General features: G+C 42.5%; 1 protein-coding gene across 1 annotated transcript; it reads left to right on the top strand.

Moving 5' to 3' along the window:
- Positions 1 to 247: 247 nt before the first annotated feature.
- On the top strand, positions 248 to 1,815 carry LOC146372858 (uncharacterized). Its single transcript, XM_084951583.1, has 3 exons — positions 248 to 683; positions 1,088 to 1,256; positions 1,686 to 1,815. Exons 1-3 carry the CDS (start codon positions 248 to 250, stop codon positions 1,813 to 1,815), a joined length of 735 nt encoding a protein of 244 aa, XP_084807709.1.
- Positions 1,816 to 17,187: the final 15,372 nt, after the last annotated feature.

Below are 17,187 nucleotides of genomic sequence, written 5' to 3'. Positions count from 1 at the left end.
AGGGGAGGTTGTAGGCAGTTGGTATGACGCTCTCACCAAACAGATGGTCAGCAGAGTGGATAACCTTAAGAGAGGAATGACTTCACTTGCCATGAAGAGACAGCTTATTAGCAGCAGTGGAGGAGAGGGTAGCACCACTCAAAATAGAAGGCTAGACAGTTATGGGTGCATAAACTGGCAACCAACACTGCTTCCGCCTGGTGAAACCCCTGGGTCCCAAAAACGTGGAAAGGAAGAGTTACAAAAAATGTACAGAGAAAGATGCTGTGACTCCAAAGCTATTGAGAATATGATGAGGGTCACCTTCGTCACTCAGAGACAGGACATTATTAGTGGAACTGAGACCTCTGACTTGATGAAGGAATGGCCATATCTGTTTAAGATAACTGGCATGAAGATTCATTTTGGAGAGCTCACCGGCATGGACATGGATGAGAATAACATAGCAAATAAATGTGCCAGAGTTGTTTCATTCCTTAAACACAATGACAAGACCGAGAGGATGGCGGCCATCTTCAGAGAAATGGAAACATCTAGCAAGAATGTTGCAGTGTTTCTTCCACGACTGCTCAAGTACTTCAATGAAGAGGAAGACCAGATGTTCTTCAAAGTGGATCAAACAACCCTGCCCTCTGAAGTGTACTGTACTGAACTCCCAAGTACACCATGCATTGTCCTTTGTGGTATTAATATTTGTCTTTATCTATTTAAACATTTTGTGCATGATACCTCTTTATATTTTGGTCTCCTAAAACTTTGAGTTTACACTCCTGAGTTGCTTTGTGGTCTGATTGGTTGTTGTGGCTTTCCTCAATTCCATAGTAATGGTACAGTATAATAAGACCATTGACATTTGATGTGATTATTATACTGCTAATTTCTGTCTGATTGGCGTAAGCATTCCTGGGATTTCCCTATACACAGAAGTTTGGACACCTTGCAGTTGACCGGGGGGCCCAAGCTGTGTGCCATTGTATGTAATTGATATACATCAGTTGTAACATTGTAGTTGTTAGCGTCATGTGTGGATTTGTTTTTTGTCTTTTTTAAATGTCGTCCCCTTGTCTCTTGTTCGTGTACACAACAGGAAACTCTACTTTGGCAGCAGAGCACTACATGTTATCTGTGGACCAGACCATTGTGAATGGCCGTATCACTGTCTTCAGCAAGGCACTTATCCTGATGTTTGGCTCTTACTATTGCATGAACATTTCCTATCCAGCAGGCCAAGCAGCAACCTTGGAATTCTTGCAAAGGTAAGGCGGCACCAGTCAATTTTATACATTGAAACATCTCCTTTCATTTGCAGCTAAAACGCACACGACTGAGCAATGCTAGAGTGTTGGGAAGATTTGTAGATTGACAAATCAACAAATGCTCAATATTTGCTTTTCAGATGGCTGTCTCTGAAATATCCTTGAGTAATGCTCATGTCAAGTTATAGAGAGGGACCTTTGAGTAGTAGATGTTCACAGATGTTTCACTACCCTGAAATAGTATTTGCAATGGATACTCACAGGTTAACCAAACATCGTTGCATCACCCCTCTGTTCCACAATGACCTGTATGTCCAAACACACACTCAAAAGCAAGCTCAATCTACACTTAGATTAATTGCAAACGTAAAAAACACATACAGTCCAGTCCTGTGTTTCTTGATTAAGTTGTTGTTTTCCATTTGACAGATGCCTCTTTAAGATAAACCCCGACAAGGGATCCAAAGTGGTGCGGAACACATCTAAGACAGACCTCGCGGTCAGTCCAAAGGTCCTGACGTTGATAACCAAAATTGCGGACTACGAGTGGAGAGCCTAAAAAGGTCTTATTTTCATCCTGTGGTTGACATAATCTGGTGTTCAGTAGCACTGGTCTCTGGTTCACAGCCACTGTCAACAGCACAGGTGGTCCACTTGATAGGGGAAAAGTGAAATATAAGCTGCAACATATCAATACTTATCAGTTTATAATCAGCATAACACTGAGGCTTTTGTTTTACTCTATTTGTTCTTTGCATATAATTCCATTTCAAAATTCTCCAGGGGAACCCAAATGGCCAGCAGCATCCCTAACTGTGAGACTTTATGACAGCTAGGGCTACTTCTAATCCCCCCTCCCCCAACCAACCCCACCACCACCCCCTCACCCAGATAGACAGAGTGTAATGATGTAGTATGCAGTGGGTTTGCCTTAGCGCCTTAATAGGTAGATGATGTACAATGCAATGAAGTCAGTTTCAGTAATTAATTGTGATCATTAAGAGTATTTAGTGTCCTCTTTACGTTGTTCCAGATGTGGGGAAGCAGATGGACCTTCTCGGTGACAGTGTCCCCTTCTTTTGAATTGTTTTTTTTTTTTCAGCACAAGTGGTAGTTCTTGGGTTGATCCAGGAATGGTTGTTTTTTGTCATTAAAATTCATGTTACTGATTGAAACAATGTCTCATGTCTTATAAGTAAGATACACATCTACAGACTGCTCATACACAACATATGATCAAGAATTAACATAATCTTGATGTAATTATAATCAGGGGTTGACAGATATGACCCACAATCTTACAGTGAGCACACTTAATTCAAACTGACAGTCCAGTAAGTATTCAGGAAATTTATCTTAAATTACACTTAAAATCTAAATTTACATGTGATATTATGTAGTATTAGCAGTGAATTGTAGTTTTGAAGCCAATATGTAGTTTTTTGACATGTTTTGACAGATAAATCAATTTATTTTGTGCTGTATAATGTAGTATTACATCAAATATAATTGAATATACAACTTTTTTACGTCAAATGATGTTATTTAACCCAACTGTTAACTGTATATTTCTGTGGATTTAAGCATTATTATTCATATTGCCACATTCATTGACCTTGTTTGTAGGTAATTTCATTGTGTAATCACATTAAAATGTTCCTAGTTTAATGTCTAAAAGCACTTGGCAAAGGCAGAATCCCATGTAAAATTAGCGCAACAAACTCTATTTTCATTACTGAAAATAACTGTATTTTTATGGGACAGTTACTTTCTGTTAGTATTTTGGCGCCCCAGCTGCCGGAATATTACAGTTTTTTTAAGATGTTTTTTTTTTTAACAGTGCAGATTTACACGACAGCTGCAAGTACCTGGGTATCCCACAGGCCACTGAAAACCAGGATAAAGATTCGGCCACAGCCAAATATCTCCAGAAGGTAATACAGGTGCTGAGGAACCAGCTGAATGGCAGGAATAAGATCAAGGTCATTAATTCATAGGCTCTATAGGTCATCTGATACCCAGCTGAAAGAATGTATTGCAGGAGATAGATGCCACTGATGTAAGGACATGGAAATATCTCACAATGCATGGAGGCCTCCGCCTAGCAACCTGAGGCTTGACGAATCAACATCGACAACATCAGAAAGTGGGAGCACGAGAAAACTGAGATACCAAGGGCTGAAGAACAACTAGAGCCAGTGTGTAAGGTAAAGTCCAAAGTTGTCTGGGTGGTAATAGGACTGCCTCAATTGCCAGCTGGCTCAGACCAAAATGTGTACTGTTACTTTTTCTCTTAGGTCTGTGCAAATATAAATGTCTAATAGAAAAATGAAATAAGAACCAATAGGAAAGTAAAGTGAAACAACATTCCCAACTAGATTAAAGTGTGCCACACTGATCTATTCTCAGACGGTTTTTAGTGTAACGCAGTGCAAGAAGGATGGAGTATATGGGGCTGGCATACATGAAGAAGGCTCCCCAGGGAGTGCATTCTTGGATGCAAATCAAACATACATCTTACCTCTTCTTCCAGATTTTGGAACAGAGTAAATCTTTGCAAAAACGCTCCAGGAGGCCACGCAAATCCTGGATTCAGATCTGATTCTTCTTCTTCTCATTATTCAACTTCATTAACTGGATGATTGCTGTTTTTAGAATGACCAGAAACAAAATTAACTTCAGAACTTCTGTGCACATTCTGTCTCACTGAAACGTATTGCTTTGTCCTTTCCAAAATAACAGCATGCCTATATGATTGTCATTATGACACTATTGAGTGCCCACAGTCATCACCCAATGACAAAAAAAAAAAATCAGGTGACGCTGAACCATTCCTTAGTTATGCTGCTATAGGCTCATATGTCACTTCTGCTTGTTAGTTACTTTTGGCTATGCTTTTCTGATTCTCACACATTCCAGAGAACCAGAATTAAAGACGGGCAGCCATCCCGGTCTCTGCTGGTAGTCTTCCAGTTCTTTCTCCTCAGTGTTGTCAGGCGCTGCTCTTATTATTCCAGCTATGTATCAGATGACTGGTAGAACCCATGGATTAATGGCTGGGATCTTATTCCTCCCATTCAGCTGGTCTCTCAGCATCTGTATTAACGTCTGGAGATATTTGACTGTGTCTGAATCTTTATCATGGTTCCCCTTGGCCTGTGGGATACCCGGTACTTGTAGCTGTCCTTGTGTAATTATGTATGTTACTGCCACTCTTATCTCATCACATAGCCCGCTAAAATGGGCTCCAAGATTGGATGGAAACACCACTATCGGCCCACATCGGAAACAAAAAGAATGAAAATGAGAATTCCCATTCATCTTTTTTCTTGATCACTTATCCAGTTTAGGGTCAAGAGGAGGCTGGATCCTATGCCTCCTGCCATACCATGTTCCCCCGTCCATCACAAGGCTAACACAGTGACACATTCACACCCACAAGCTATTTAGAGTCACCACTTAGCCAAAAATGCCACTCAGGCATAGGAGAACATGGAACTCCACTCTCAATGGCTTCAGCTGCCCAGCTGATTCGAACCCAGAACATCCTTGCTGTGAGGTGACAATGCTAACCACTGCACCACCAAAGATAAAACCACCAATTTGATTGAATAATCTTTTTAAAGCTCAGTGAGCCATATTGATCTGTTCTCAAAAAGATCAGCTGCTTTGTGGATGTCCAGTGACTTTGAATAAATGTTGCCACACATAACAGTTTAACCGCTCAGATGTGGCAAGTCAGCTAGATTCACATTATGTGTCCATGAAAGGGGATGCAGTGCCATGGTCGGGGTTAACTGCTGCATAGTGGCTTAATGTGCAGCTAAACAGAGTGGATCAACAACAAGAGCTACACCTCACTGACCTGTATCTACACTCTCACTCACACACACACACACGCACATGCACACACACTTTGCAATGAAGGTGTGTTGAACTGTGAAATGCACAAACACCCACTATCCATCACTCTGCTCTTTGGGAATTCACTCACACATGGACACATGGACACACAATCTATGCATCAGTGCATTGTTTGGACTTGTTCTGTAAATGGTAAAATGTTAGCCTATAAATAGGAATACATGATGTAACAGAGCAGGAACAGCAATTATACTCCCGTTCCTTTCTCTCTTCCTCCCTGTATTTACAGTATTAAGATTTCTTTTATTTCCGGTGTACTCCTTGAAAGAAGATCATCTTTGTCCATGTCCAGTGACAAAAACAATACATTAAATAATGCTAAATAATCAAAGGTTTGACTTTTATTCATTCATTGCTTCTTGATGGTGTAGAGACTCAAACATCATTCAAATGGTTGAGATTTGGTGTCTGGGCAGTCTTTACACATTATGGTTCATATAATTTTCACACACATCAAATCGGATTTGAGCACTGACATCCTAGAAAAAAGTAGAAACATTTCATTCTAGGACAAAGGAACTGATGTGACACCATCTCACATAAATACCCTCAATCACACAAGAGTCACCACATCCTCCCACTGTGGGAATCAAAGATTAGTTTTTTCTTTAAAGTCTCACTATAGATTAAACCTGCCAGAGGTCTCGAATCATCTGTGCTGGTGCTGATATAAAGTTCCCACTCCATAGTCATCCATAGTCATTTCAGTGCTGGAAAATCAATCATTATTGTCTTTATTAAATCCCACTGAGGTCATAAATGCATTACCTGCCTTTGGAAAAACTCTCGAAGCCAGTTTGTCTGACTGTCCTTGAATGTGTCCTGAAACCTTTTTTATCCTCTTTCTTTGTTTCTTCTTTGCAATAGTGTAAAAGCTCTGCTCATGTATAATAAGAGTGATTTTCGCTCTCTTTATTTGTTCGTTTGTCCTCCTAGAAAGCACTGACATTTACAGTTGTCACTCAAGCCTTTGGATTACAGAGGTCGACAGTTCATCTGTCTGTCAGCCCCTTTCTTCATCCTCCTCTCCATCTCATGCTTCTCCAGAGAGAGGATGAAAAAACGCTCTGACTAATCAATGTCGCTGTCCTTTTCTCTGCTGCTCATTAAAAACATTTTTTGCTATTTGTCATCTTTATCTCTACAATTTCGACATTAACTATCTGCTGTTCAGCTGATTTGATTATCAACGCTTTTTGTAGACAGTTTCCAAAACAGAACTTATATGATGTAAATTTAAAAATTCACAGTATTGTTGCCATCTGTGTGTGCTGGACTTTTTAATATTTACTCTGGCACAAAGAGATGTCAGCAGCCTGTTGTATTGCATTTTTTACCTGAAATGTACTTGTTTGTCCCTCACAAGGACCTTCAGACCCTGCAGCTCAGTTTTCCTATTACATTCATACTGGACAAATCCTCAGTGCATAATTTATAACCAATATCAACCACCAGAGCCAACACAGGAGGCAGCACGCCCTTAAGGTAGAAAGGCAGGAAGCAGAAGCCAGAAGAATGTGGGCTCTCGCAGATTTTCATTAAATGTTTTTATTCTACAATATCTGTGGATAACCCCTATGTTTGTCAAGTGACCGAGCTTTGTTTGGTCATAAACGATGCAGGGTCCATTTTCATATTTGTCATAAAAGGAAAAACACAGGTGGAGCTCAGCATCAGTAATGCTGGATTTTCCTCTAAATCACACACAGTCACTGTGACGAACAAGTCAATTCCATTAGAAATGTGAAATTTAGCATTTAGCCTGTAAAAGACGACAAAGGGGCTGTTTTGCAGTCGACCCGGTCGTCCAAAATCACCTTTGATCCTGTGGCCGCAGCGATCACCTCTGATCCATCCCGTGCTTTTCTGAACAAAAGCAGCCGTGTCAAACCGAGGAGTCATCCTAAATTTCAGCTGACAAACTGACAGCGTCAATCTCTCCGCGGAGATGACAGAAGGATGACAATGTGCCATCGCACTCGAAGAGGAGCCTCTGTTTTCCCTTCAGCTGAGGAGGAGCTGCTGCTCTCAAAGTTCACATCCACTTTGGGTGTTGAGAAATGTTTTTTTTTTCCTTCTCCTCGTTCATCTGACAGCTGCTCTTTTCTTTCAGGTAGTTCCGGTGTAACATTTTTTACACCGATGCTTCTCCTTTATTGAATGCCAAGTAGCTCTTTATAAATACCAAAAGATGAAATAGGTCGACACATAAGCATTTGTCATGCTAAAGAAAAAACTAGACATGTCGACGTGACGTACAGCTAGCAAAAGCAAATAACAGCTATTGGTTTTCCTCGGTTCTCTCACTCGTAACCTTCTTTAGTCGTGCTCGTCTTTTCCTGTTTTCACAGTTTTCGCTCGTCTGACTCTCAAAGATTTTTTTTTTCTGAGCTCAATTATTTAAAGTTGATCAAAGAAGCTATAAAAGCTATTAAAGCATGAATTCTTCAATTTAAGTGTTAATCAAAAATCTGTAAAACTGATAGATGTGATGAGTCTGTTGGTGGAAAAGATGTGACATAACAACATCACTGGGATCATTAGTGGGGTGGCAGAACTGTGCTAACCTGTTAACCAAGTAGTTTTATTGCCTGAACCTAAATAGTGACAAAAACGAAACTATAATGGAAGCCATCACAGACAAGATGTTGGGCTGGAGCTCATCTGCCAGCTCACCACATACTTGTGCTTTCTCATATTGGAAGTTGATGCAAATGTGATGTGTCTACTTGTGGAAAATGAGGGTTCTTGGACAAGAGTCAGTGTGTGATGGTTGTGTTCATCGTCGTATTTATTCTTCAGGAAACAGAAGCAGTTCTAAAGTAGCCTGGCCCTAGCTTCTTTAGGACTGCATGTCAGGTTTCACAGAGAATTCACTTGTGAAACTCATGTAGATGTTTTCAACACTCAGCATTCGCAGAGTACAAGCACTGTAAGCCTGGAGGATTTGACTGGGAACTGAGAGACACTGCTTTTTAAATATGTCTGGCGTTTTAGATTAAACTGGTAAACGGATCAGTCCAAATCACAGACTGTTTATTACAACATCAAATGTTACATCTTTAGTAAAAGATGTCGTAAAAAAAGACCAGAAGAGAGTAAAGTGATAGATGCCTTAAAGACGATTCCAGTTTCCATCCATCCGTCTTCTTCCGCTTATCCGGGGCTGGGTCACGGGGACAGCAGCCTAAGCAGAGAAGCCCAGACCTCCCTCTCCACAGCTACCTCCTCCAGCTTGTCCAGGGGAACACCAGGGCATTCCCAGGCCAGCCGAGACAGATAATCTCTCCGGCATGCCCTGAACACCTCACCCAGGAGGCATCCTTGTCAGATGCTCGAACCACCTCGGATGGACATACTTCTCACCCTATCTCTAAGGGAGACGCCAGCCACCCTTTGGAGGAAGCCCAATTCTGCCACTTGTATCCGCAGTCACCCACAGCTCGTGACCATAGTTGAGGGTAGGGATGTTCCAGTTTATAGTTGCCTATTTTTTTGTCATTGTTTAAAACTTCATGCAATTTAGTATGACGCTATTATACAAACTCTAGCGAGAGTTTATAGATAATTTTTGTTTCTGATAGCGTTATTTTCAGAATTACTGATCTGTGTTTGGTCCCACCTGTTTGCAAGAATAGAAAGTTATAAAAATGTCAAGAAGCTAAAAAAGGCATCCTGGTGAGTCACTGGGGTTTATATTAAACAAACGTGACATTGTACATTTGTGTTCGTCAGATAGCATCTGTGTAATTTCCTTACATTTATTGTTCCTGTCACTCTGCCGTGTAAAATGTCAAATGCTTCAGCTTTTAAGACGGCACCAACGCCATCGAAAACAGGTTTCAGTTGAAGATGCTGAAAGGGGTTTTCACTGGCAATACAAACATATTTGAGTTTCAGTCCCTTTAAGTGTCGGTACCATCTCACCGTGGTCCTTGAAAGAGAATCAAAGAGAGAAAAAGATGAGTCTGAAAGTTCTGAAAAGTAGAAGAAGAACCACCCAGAAGATTCTTCATCTACTCCAGCCCTCAAAACACAAACTATATTCTGGCTTTGCAGCCAGAATCTGCCTCACAACAGATTCATGTCATCTCACATATGTCACCAACTCTCGTTGTGATTGTTCCTGTCGCTTTTTGCAGCAATGCCTTAAATATAGACAATATTCTACGGCAGTTCTGCTTCAACCACATCAAAGCAGGCACTTGTCTGATCACATTTTTTTTTAAAGTTGAGACTCCCTCTAGGCTTGGATAGTGCAGTTTGCTTGTTGCTAGTTTGTAGAAACTAAGAGAGAAAAAGTGTCAGAGTTCTGCTATTCTGATTCGGTTATTTTGATATGGGTATGACGATTATGTGTCTGGAACTGTCTGCTTTGGAACTAACTTGCTTCAGTTTCCTAGAGTTTTGAAGCAAACAAAGTAAACAAATTACATATAGCTAATAAAGTGGTAACCTCACATAATAACATTCAGTAAAGAGCACAAAGATTACAAAAACATCTTTTAAATTAGAATCCAGTTTTGGAAAAATGTTGAAAATGTTGTCGATCACTCGGGGTTACTTTCAGTGTTCTTTGTATGGATTTTTTAAGCACTGTTTTTCATGTGTCTGAAAGTTTAGATGTTATAGGATGTATGTTAAAACCCACCCAAAGTGCATAAATCACTAAAATTTCAGCCAACGGATGAAAAATAATGACAAAATAAAAGTTAATATCTCTCTTTCCTCTCTCCACTATGTTTACAATAGTAGCTCACATGACCAAAACTGGATACTTAGTTGTGAATGTCTATAATTTTCAGGACAATTGTCTCTTTGTGATCTGACCAGTGGAGATCCATACGTATACATGCTAATCTGGAAAAAAAAACTTGATTGTTTACCGTTGCGACTTTGTATCATCTGATTACGATGGGATTGTACAATACAGTACAAGTATGTCAGCTGATACCGGGTCCAAGAGTACAAAGCACACGCTTTTTCAAAATCCATTATGAAATCTTCTCTGACATCTTCTCTAAACGTGGTTTGAACAAATAAATGTTGTAGCTTACAAAGTGTATGTGTGAAAGTTTTCGGCTACATCCACACGTACATGGGTATCTTTGAAAACTGCAATATTCTGTTTTTTAAATCCCGTCCACACATGCAGTTTTGAAAAAATATCTCCGTCCCACATGTAAATGCTAAAAGTCAAATGTTGTCGAGAACATGCCAAATCCTAACCGTGTAGAAATGTTGGCCAATCAGAAGACTAGAAGCCCTCACAAAATCTTTAGTACTGTAGTAGTAGTGTTTTTGTATTTCCCTGGAAAAGCAGCTAATTTTGTGTCACTTTTCAAGTGTCTTCATCCTTTCAAATGTTAATAACTAAAGACAGTATTTTGGCTGTTGTGTAGACTTAAACTTCGGAATGAACAAAATGAATACAGCATACATAAACTTAATTTTTTTTTAAAATTACATTTATTCAAACGCATTTATCTATTTATCCTGACGTCGGGATTTGGGTTGTGACAGCATCTGTGTTGAAGGTAGAAGCCACGGCTCCTGTAGAACCGTATACATCTCAGTCTTTGTAGATGGAGGGACAGTAACTGTGTGTGTACAAACTGCAGATAGTCACATTAACAGCAACAGTATTTTGTCTGTATCTGCTATTGTAGAAATTCATCTCATGTAAACAATAACGGCGCACAGCGTGACGTCAAAAGCAGCGCACACCTTTGACGTTGCGTGACTAAATCTCCTCGTCCACACCTAAACGCAAAAACTGAGTTTTCAAAAATCTCATTTTCAGTGATTGAAAATGCCGTTTACGTATGGACGAAAGGACCAAATGCATAGAAAAAGCTGCATTATCAAAAATACCCGCGATACCTGTGAACGTAGCCTTATTCTGACCAAACGTAGCCGTGCCACATCCCTACAGGTTAACGATTAGAACATGAGTCACTTCCTGTTGTCCTTAGATGCAGAGGACAGCAGGGTCACACACCATCAGACTGTTTGGTACAGCAGCGTCACAGAGGAGAGAGCGCAGTCTTGCACTTTTCTTTTCTGTATTTGAATGTTAGCTGTCCCTCATTGTGTCACTGTCTGCCAGTCCCTGAAATACAGAAAATAGCAGCGTTGTTTTCATGTCCTCAGAAGAACTGAAACTCCCTGTTGTGCAAGAGAGCAGAAATCCACATCCACACCCAGGAGCAACTTGAAAACTCTCTAAGGGTGCACAGATGGCACTGAAGCAAATGAATACTGAGGAATGAAGACAGAACGAAATAAAATTGTGTAATTACATTTAAAGCCGTTATCGTGTGACCCCATCGTCACCCCACTCAACGTTGTTGAGATTAATTTCATCCATGCACGTTTCATGCTGAAAGGATCATCTTTAAACAAAGGCGAAGTAATTTTCTCTAAAACACCGTGAACATGATGCAAGCCCCAGCGCTCTATTCTACATTTAACAGAACGGTTACTGTTAAGATTTAGAACCTGAGAAAGTTCTGAATGCTTTTTGATAACACATGTATGATTTGGACCATTATCCCGTTGGAGGAGGTTGGCTTCAAATGACACAAAGCTCCTTGAATTATCCATCTCGTCCTTCTAATTGGGCTCTGGCACAGGATGGAGGCGTCCCGTGTCAGATGCAGCAGAGAAGCCCCATTAACAGAAGTGAGCCTCTTCCTGTGTCACAGTGGAGATGCTCTTCTTTTCCCTCTTTTTCTTCAGAGGACGTTCTTGTAGAATTATTGTAACCTGACATCATTCGTGTGGGTTTTTCCCCATTTTCATTCTAAAGATGTGTCCGCCTCACTTTGCTGCGTCTCCATGGAGATTTACAAAGATGCTATACCATCATACCCTGATGTTATGTGACAACTGTTGTGACATAAGACTCCATATTCAATGCAGTGCACACAATTCAACAGGGCCTAAATGACTTCAATCACTATCTGCTTCTGCTTTATAATCCAATATTCAAAAGATGACAGGTGCTGAATACTAGAGATACAAAAAACTGCTGAGATCCACCCTTTAAAATACAGTTATGGCCTGGACCATAACTCGATGGAGGTTTATTTCAATCCAAAGTAAAAACACGCGTAAGCACAAAGCGCCTGAACAGCAGAAGTGATGTCTCTCCCAGCCACATTTCCTTAACTGAAAACAAGCCTACGCACCACCCGGAGACTCTGAAGGCCAATAAGGTGGAGATATGACATGATGATGAGATGAGATAGCCTTTATTTGTCAGTTGCAGGTCTTTTGCCCACAACCGAGATGACAGACCTTGCCGACCGTACATACAATACACAAACATCACATTGGGGAGACAGGTCAGGCTAGGTAGCGAGGAAAAAATATCGAAATGTGTCACGCAAAAGGATAATACAGGAATGCACAGATATCAACACACCATAGCACAATGGGAAAGAGTTCCAGTGTGTACATCTGATCTGGGACCACTGCAATCTTTCGACTGCGCCTCCAACTGACCCGATGTCCACATCAGAGGGGAGGTAAGCGCTGGAGGTGGCGTTGGATCCGGGGTAGGGAGGGTGATGCATCGGTGAGTGCTTATCAGTATCAGTATATGTATGTGTGTGCGTGTCCATAGTTCAGCTGAGTCCTTCGCCCTGCCAGGCTAAGTAAACAGTCTTCCAGCCAACCCAGGTGGCCTTGTAGGGAACGGGAAGGAACAGACTCAACACAGTCGTCATCAGGGAGTTTTTGTTCAGCTCCAGCCTTGAGCCCACAGCTGGCGCCGAAGGGATAGCCGCATTATGATGGTATTTTTTACTTTAGTGCGAACAGCTCATATGAATTTCAAAGCAGTTCTACAGTCCAACACTGGTCTCTCAATCTCCCGTTGGAGCTTCGCCATACTTGCCTTCTGTGATGTTGTCATTTCTTGTGCTCAAGGAGCCAATTTCTGAGAACTCACGGCAGTGTGCCTCCCCGAGATGTCATCCGATTTGTGCCCAGAGATGTTCCGGGCTAGCCCTTCCGAGATGTATCCAGTCTGCAGTCAGAGATCTTATTCTGGGAGGAGGTGCTGGCCGTCAGACTGGGGTCTGGGATGCGGGGCCTCCCTGCTACTGCAGATAAGGAGGTGGTCCGCTTGCCTCCACCCCAGAGAGAAGGGTTACATCTCCTGGGTCTAGGTGTGGCTTGCCCCTCTGGGGGCGGGGGTACCTGGACCTGGGATATAGAGTATGTTTGGGGAGTGCGACTGTCTGTGCAGTGTCTATTTGTGTCTGTCTACACGTTGGGTGAGTGCCGAGTATTTGGTTGTGCATATGGGGGTGGGAATGCACGTCTGTGTCCACGTGTGCCTGTTTGTCTGTGTCTATATGTCAGGTTGGGTCTTAGACTCAACCTCTCTGGGTACATCTCAGGCCCTCTAAAGTACGGAGGCCTATCTCCCCTCACCACACTCCCTGCCGGTGGCTGATGCCCTCAGACGTTGGTGTGTTGGTGGTCCTTGTCGTCTGGGGCTGGGCGCTCATGCATGTACCGGCTCACTCCTGGTGGCCGATTGGCGGGGCCGGGCGCCTGTGGCCCGGCTGGGCTCCTTCCGGGGGGTGGGATGCCCTCAGGCCTCTGGGCCTGAAGCTCGGTCCTCTCTGGCACAGCTGGCTGCCGGCAGAGCCCGCGGGCACGCCACTGCAACCCCCTCTGGCCTCTGCTCCGTAGCTGCGGGGTGACCTCTCCTTTGGGGCTCTACTCAGCTCTTCCCAGGAGGGTGGCACGGTTCCCCCCCCTTTGGTGGTCCTCCTCGGGTCCTTGTACTCTGGGGCCTCTGGATATCTGGGGCCTGGATCTCCTCCATACCTGCTTCATACCCTGGTGGACGGGGCTATGGCTCCCCACACTCCCTAGCAGATCGTTACATGGAGAAACCTTTGGAATACAAGCATGCTGATCCACACAGGTGTGCACACAGGTGTACACACGGGTGTTCACAGACGCGGACTACACCTTTCTTGGCTGCTGCCTATCTTGCGTGCTGCACAATATCGTTTATTATTTAGTATCTACTGTTATCTACTGCTAGCTAGTTTATTGTGATGGTGCTGTTTTTATTATGTTGCTCTTTGTTGTTTGCTTTCTCTTCTGTTTTTTTTCTCCATACAGGTGATCCAGGTGTTTGTTTTTTCCTTTCTTCCCCCCCTTCTCACCGTCTCTTCTCCCCTCTGGTTTTCTTTCTCTCCCTCTCTTTCTTTCATTCTTTCTCCCTGTCCTATCCCCCAGTCATGTCTGTCCCGTTTGTAGCAACCGAAAATAAAATAAATTCATAATTATAATAAAGGTCAATCAAATGGACCAATATGGCAAGGCCATGATGATCCACTTGGTAAAATAAATCCGCTTGGCATCTTTCTTGGCCTTAAGACAACAATTCTGATGGCTAAAGATCCAAACGGGACACAAAAAAAAGAGATCTTATTCTGAGTATTCACAGCAGCCGTAGCCTCTCCAAGATCTTATCCGTGCTGCACTCAATGAGCCCATTTTGAGAAACTCACGCCTCTCCCATCGTTCCAATCCCAGCGGGCAGCCTTGTGGGGGTTTGAACAGCCGGTTCCGCTTTCTTAATTCTTCGATAAGTCAGGACCAAGCCAGCTCCGATCAGCCAGAACCCTGTTACCATGGTTCCGAATAGGTAGATATCTTCAGCACTGAGGCTCACCCAAGCCCAAACTTCTCGTTGAGAAAGGGTGTCAATTGCATTTAGGGACCAGTTGATCCAATCCATAATTCTTCTTTTAGGTTTTAGAGAACAGACTGTGAGAGAGTGTTCCAGGGAAAATACAAAAAAAAAACAAAACACGAGACTAGACAAGGACATAAACAGGGAAGATAAGGGAGAGGAGAAAAAGTGCGTCCGCCTCCTCCGAGAGCCAAAGAAGAAGAAGAAGAATATAGGAGGTGTAATAGTAGAAATGGAGAAAATGTGTTAGGTACGACTGCTCACTACCTAGAAATGCAGCTACTTTGCATTTAGACTTGTGTGTTTGTTCCCAGCTGCAGGCTGCAGTCGTTTTAGTAGGTCTGCTCTGACAGCGTCCAGAAGTCGCTCAATATATTATCGTGTTTTTTATAAAATAATGAAATGCTTTGTTTCTGGAGGCATGTGGACATCGACACTGTATCTGTGTGATTCAAAGAAACCATTCAAATTGTTCACACACACTATGAAACTGCTGTGATCAAATATGCAAAAGTCCATTTTAATACTGTATCATATTGTAGAGGTCACTGCATTATTAACACCCAGTGTAAATATTTTAATGGCCTAGCTGTGTTAAAGAGACAGAGTCCCTAAAAGCACAGGGACAAAAATCACAGCAAGATATTTGTGATCTTACTATAGACTGTAAACAAAAGAGAGACACACACACTGTGACATCACAGGTTAGTCAAATCTTCTGGTGAAACCTGGAAGCTGTTTGACAGAATGCTGAACTGAAGCACTTCAGCATTGGTTCCATTTTCCACATGTGAAAAATTCTAGATAATCTCTGGACCAAAGTATGAATCTGAAAACATCTTGAGGTGGAAATGAGGGAGCAGAGAGCAATGAGAAGGAGAAAGACATAATTAGAAGGCGATGATGAAAATAGACATGTACATGTAGCCACTAAAGCTGTCGCACCAGAATGTCTTACTAAAGAGGATGGTTCTTTACATAGAAGGGGGGAGCAAGTGAGTCAGAAACCAGGGCACATGGATGATGTAGCTCTGATCAGAAACGGTTTATTCCCAGGCCACGGAGCAGGAACACAACAAACACTAGTAAGAAAAAGGTACGCAATAAAATGATATCAACATACTAAAATCTCCCAGCAATAAACAAACACAATTCTAAAACCGGTAAAAATACAATTCTCCACATGCACTAAAATCCCACCCAGTTCCCCAAAGTAACTGTCCCACAACCCAGTATGAACGTTCCCCATGTGTTCATGAGCTGGACAAAAATTCCTCCTGCGGAGCGGGGTCAACGCCAGCTTCGTCCCAGGCAGACGGGGAGGGGCCTCCTATCCCCCTCTCCGTCCCTTCACTGGGCCCATCACGCATTCTGCACTGGCGTCCGTCGCTCGATGCCACCACGGCTCCCCTCGCATCAGCGCCCTGTAAATAAACAAATAGGGGCCAGAATCATCGTCCCGGAAACGGCCTTGGCTTGTAACCATAGCAAACCTTTCCCAACACGGCTGCACCCGGTAAACGACAGTGGAGATACTACAAATACAGACAGATGTATGCCTCTGCTCTGCTGTCGGGACTGGGTCGCCATGTCAAGCTGACCATCGCACTCCTGGGGGGCAGCGGGTCCCTCTTTTTCCACCTGGAGCCTCTCTCCTCCCAGTGCTCAGCTAGCTTCCTTTTAATTGACTATGTGCACGAGACAATGCTAACTTCCTGGTTTGAGACCGGATGTGGGGTTGTACATTTCCGGTATCTTTACTTTGCAGTCAATCGCTACTGCGAAGATATCCTCCAAAATCATGTCCAAAACTCGAAAACGGAAAGATCGCGTTAAGTTACAAAGAGCAGAAGGTGGGAACACTCACCACTGTTGTGTCATAAAAAATCTAATGATCAATTTTGACGTTTAAAGCGTTTAGATCGATCAGTTGTTTACATCACTCAACACAAGCAGAACTGCATCACTGCAGCAGAAGACACATCGTCCACATTCAGAAGCACATCTCTGTATAGTGACTGGTCTTATGATTTAAACAGGCAAATGTTCAGCATTCAAACTACAGGTGAAGAATAGTCAAACCAGATGTTTCCCCCGTTATGTCGAGATCAGCTAGTCAAGTACACACCTACACAGCATGTTAACAAACCGTGAAAAAAGCCACACAAAAAATGAATGATTGCTGGTAACGGTTTCTATACATTAGTATTTACGAAGGGTATGTTGTGACTTACCTTCAAAATTACAGCGGTCCCTCGCTATAACGCGGTTCACCTTTCA

Source organism: Perissodus microlepis, chromosome 14, assembly GCF_051167445.1.
Source record: "Perissodus microlepis isolate ML-2025 ecotype Zambia chromosome 14, ASM5116744v1, whole genome shotgun sequence".
Taxonomy (NCBI): Eukaryota; Metazoa; Chordata; class Actinopteri; order Cichliformes; family Cichlidae; genus Perissodus; species Perissodus microlepis.
Note: the sequence above shows the minus strand (reverse complement) of the source record. Positions and strands in the feature narration are given on the sequence as shown.

Bases quoted from the DNA above. Each gene is read 5' to 3' on its own strand.
- LOC146372858 (XM_084951583.1), top strand. From the start codon at position 248: ATGTACAGAGAAAGATGCTGTGACTCCAAAGCTATTGAGAATATGATG. The intron at 684-1,087 runs GTATTAATATTT...TGTACACAACAG, and splicing joins ACCATGCATTGTCCTTTGTG to GAAACTCTACTTTGGCAGCA. The intron at 1,257-1,685 runs GTAAGGCGGCAC...TCCATTTGACAG, and splicing joins ACCTTGGAATTCTTGCAAAG to ATGCCTCTTTAAGATAAACC.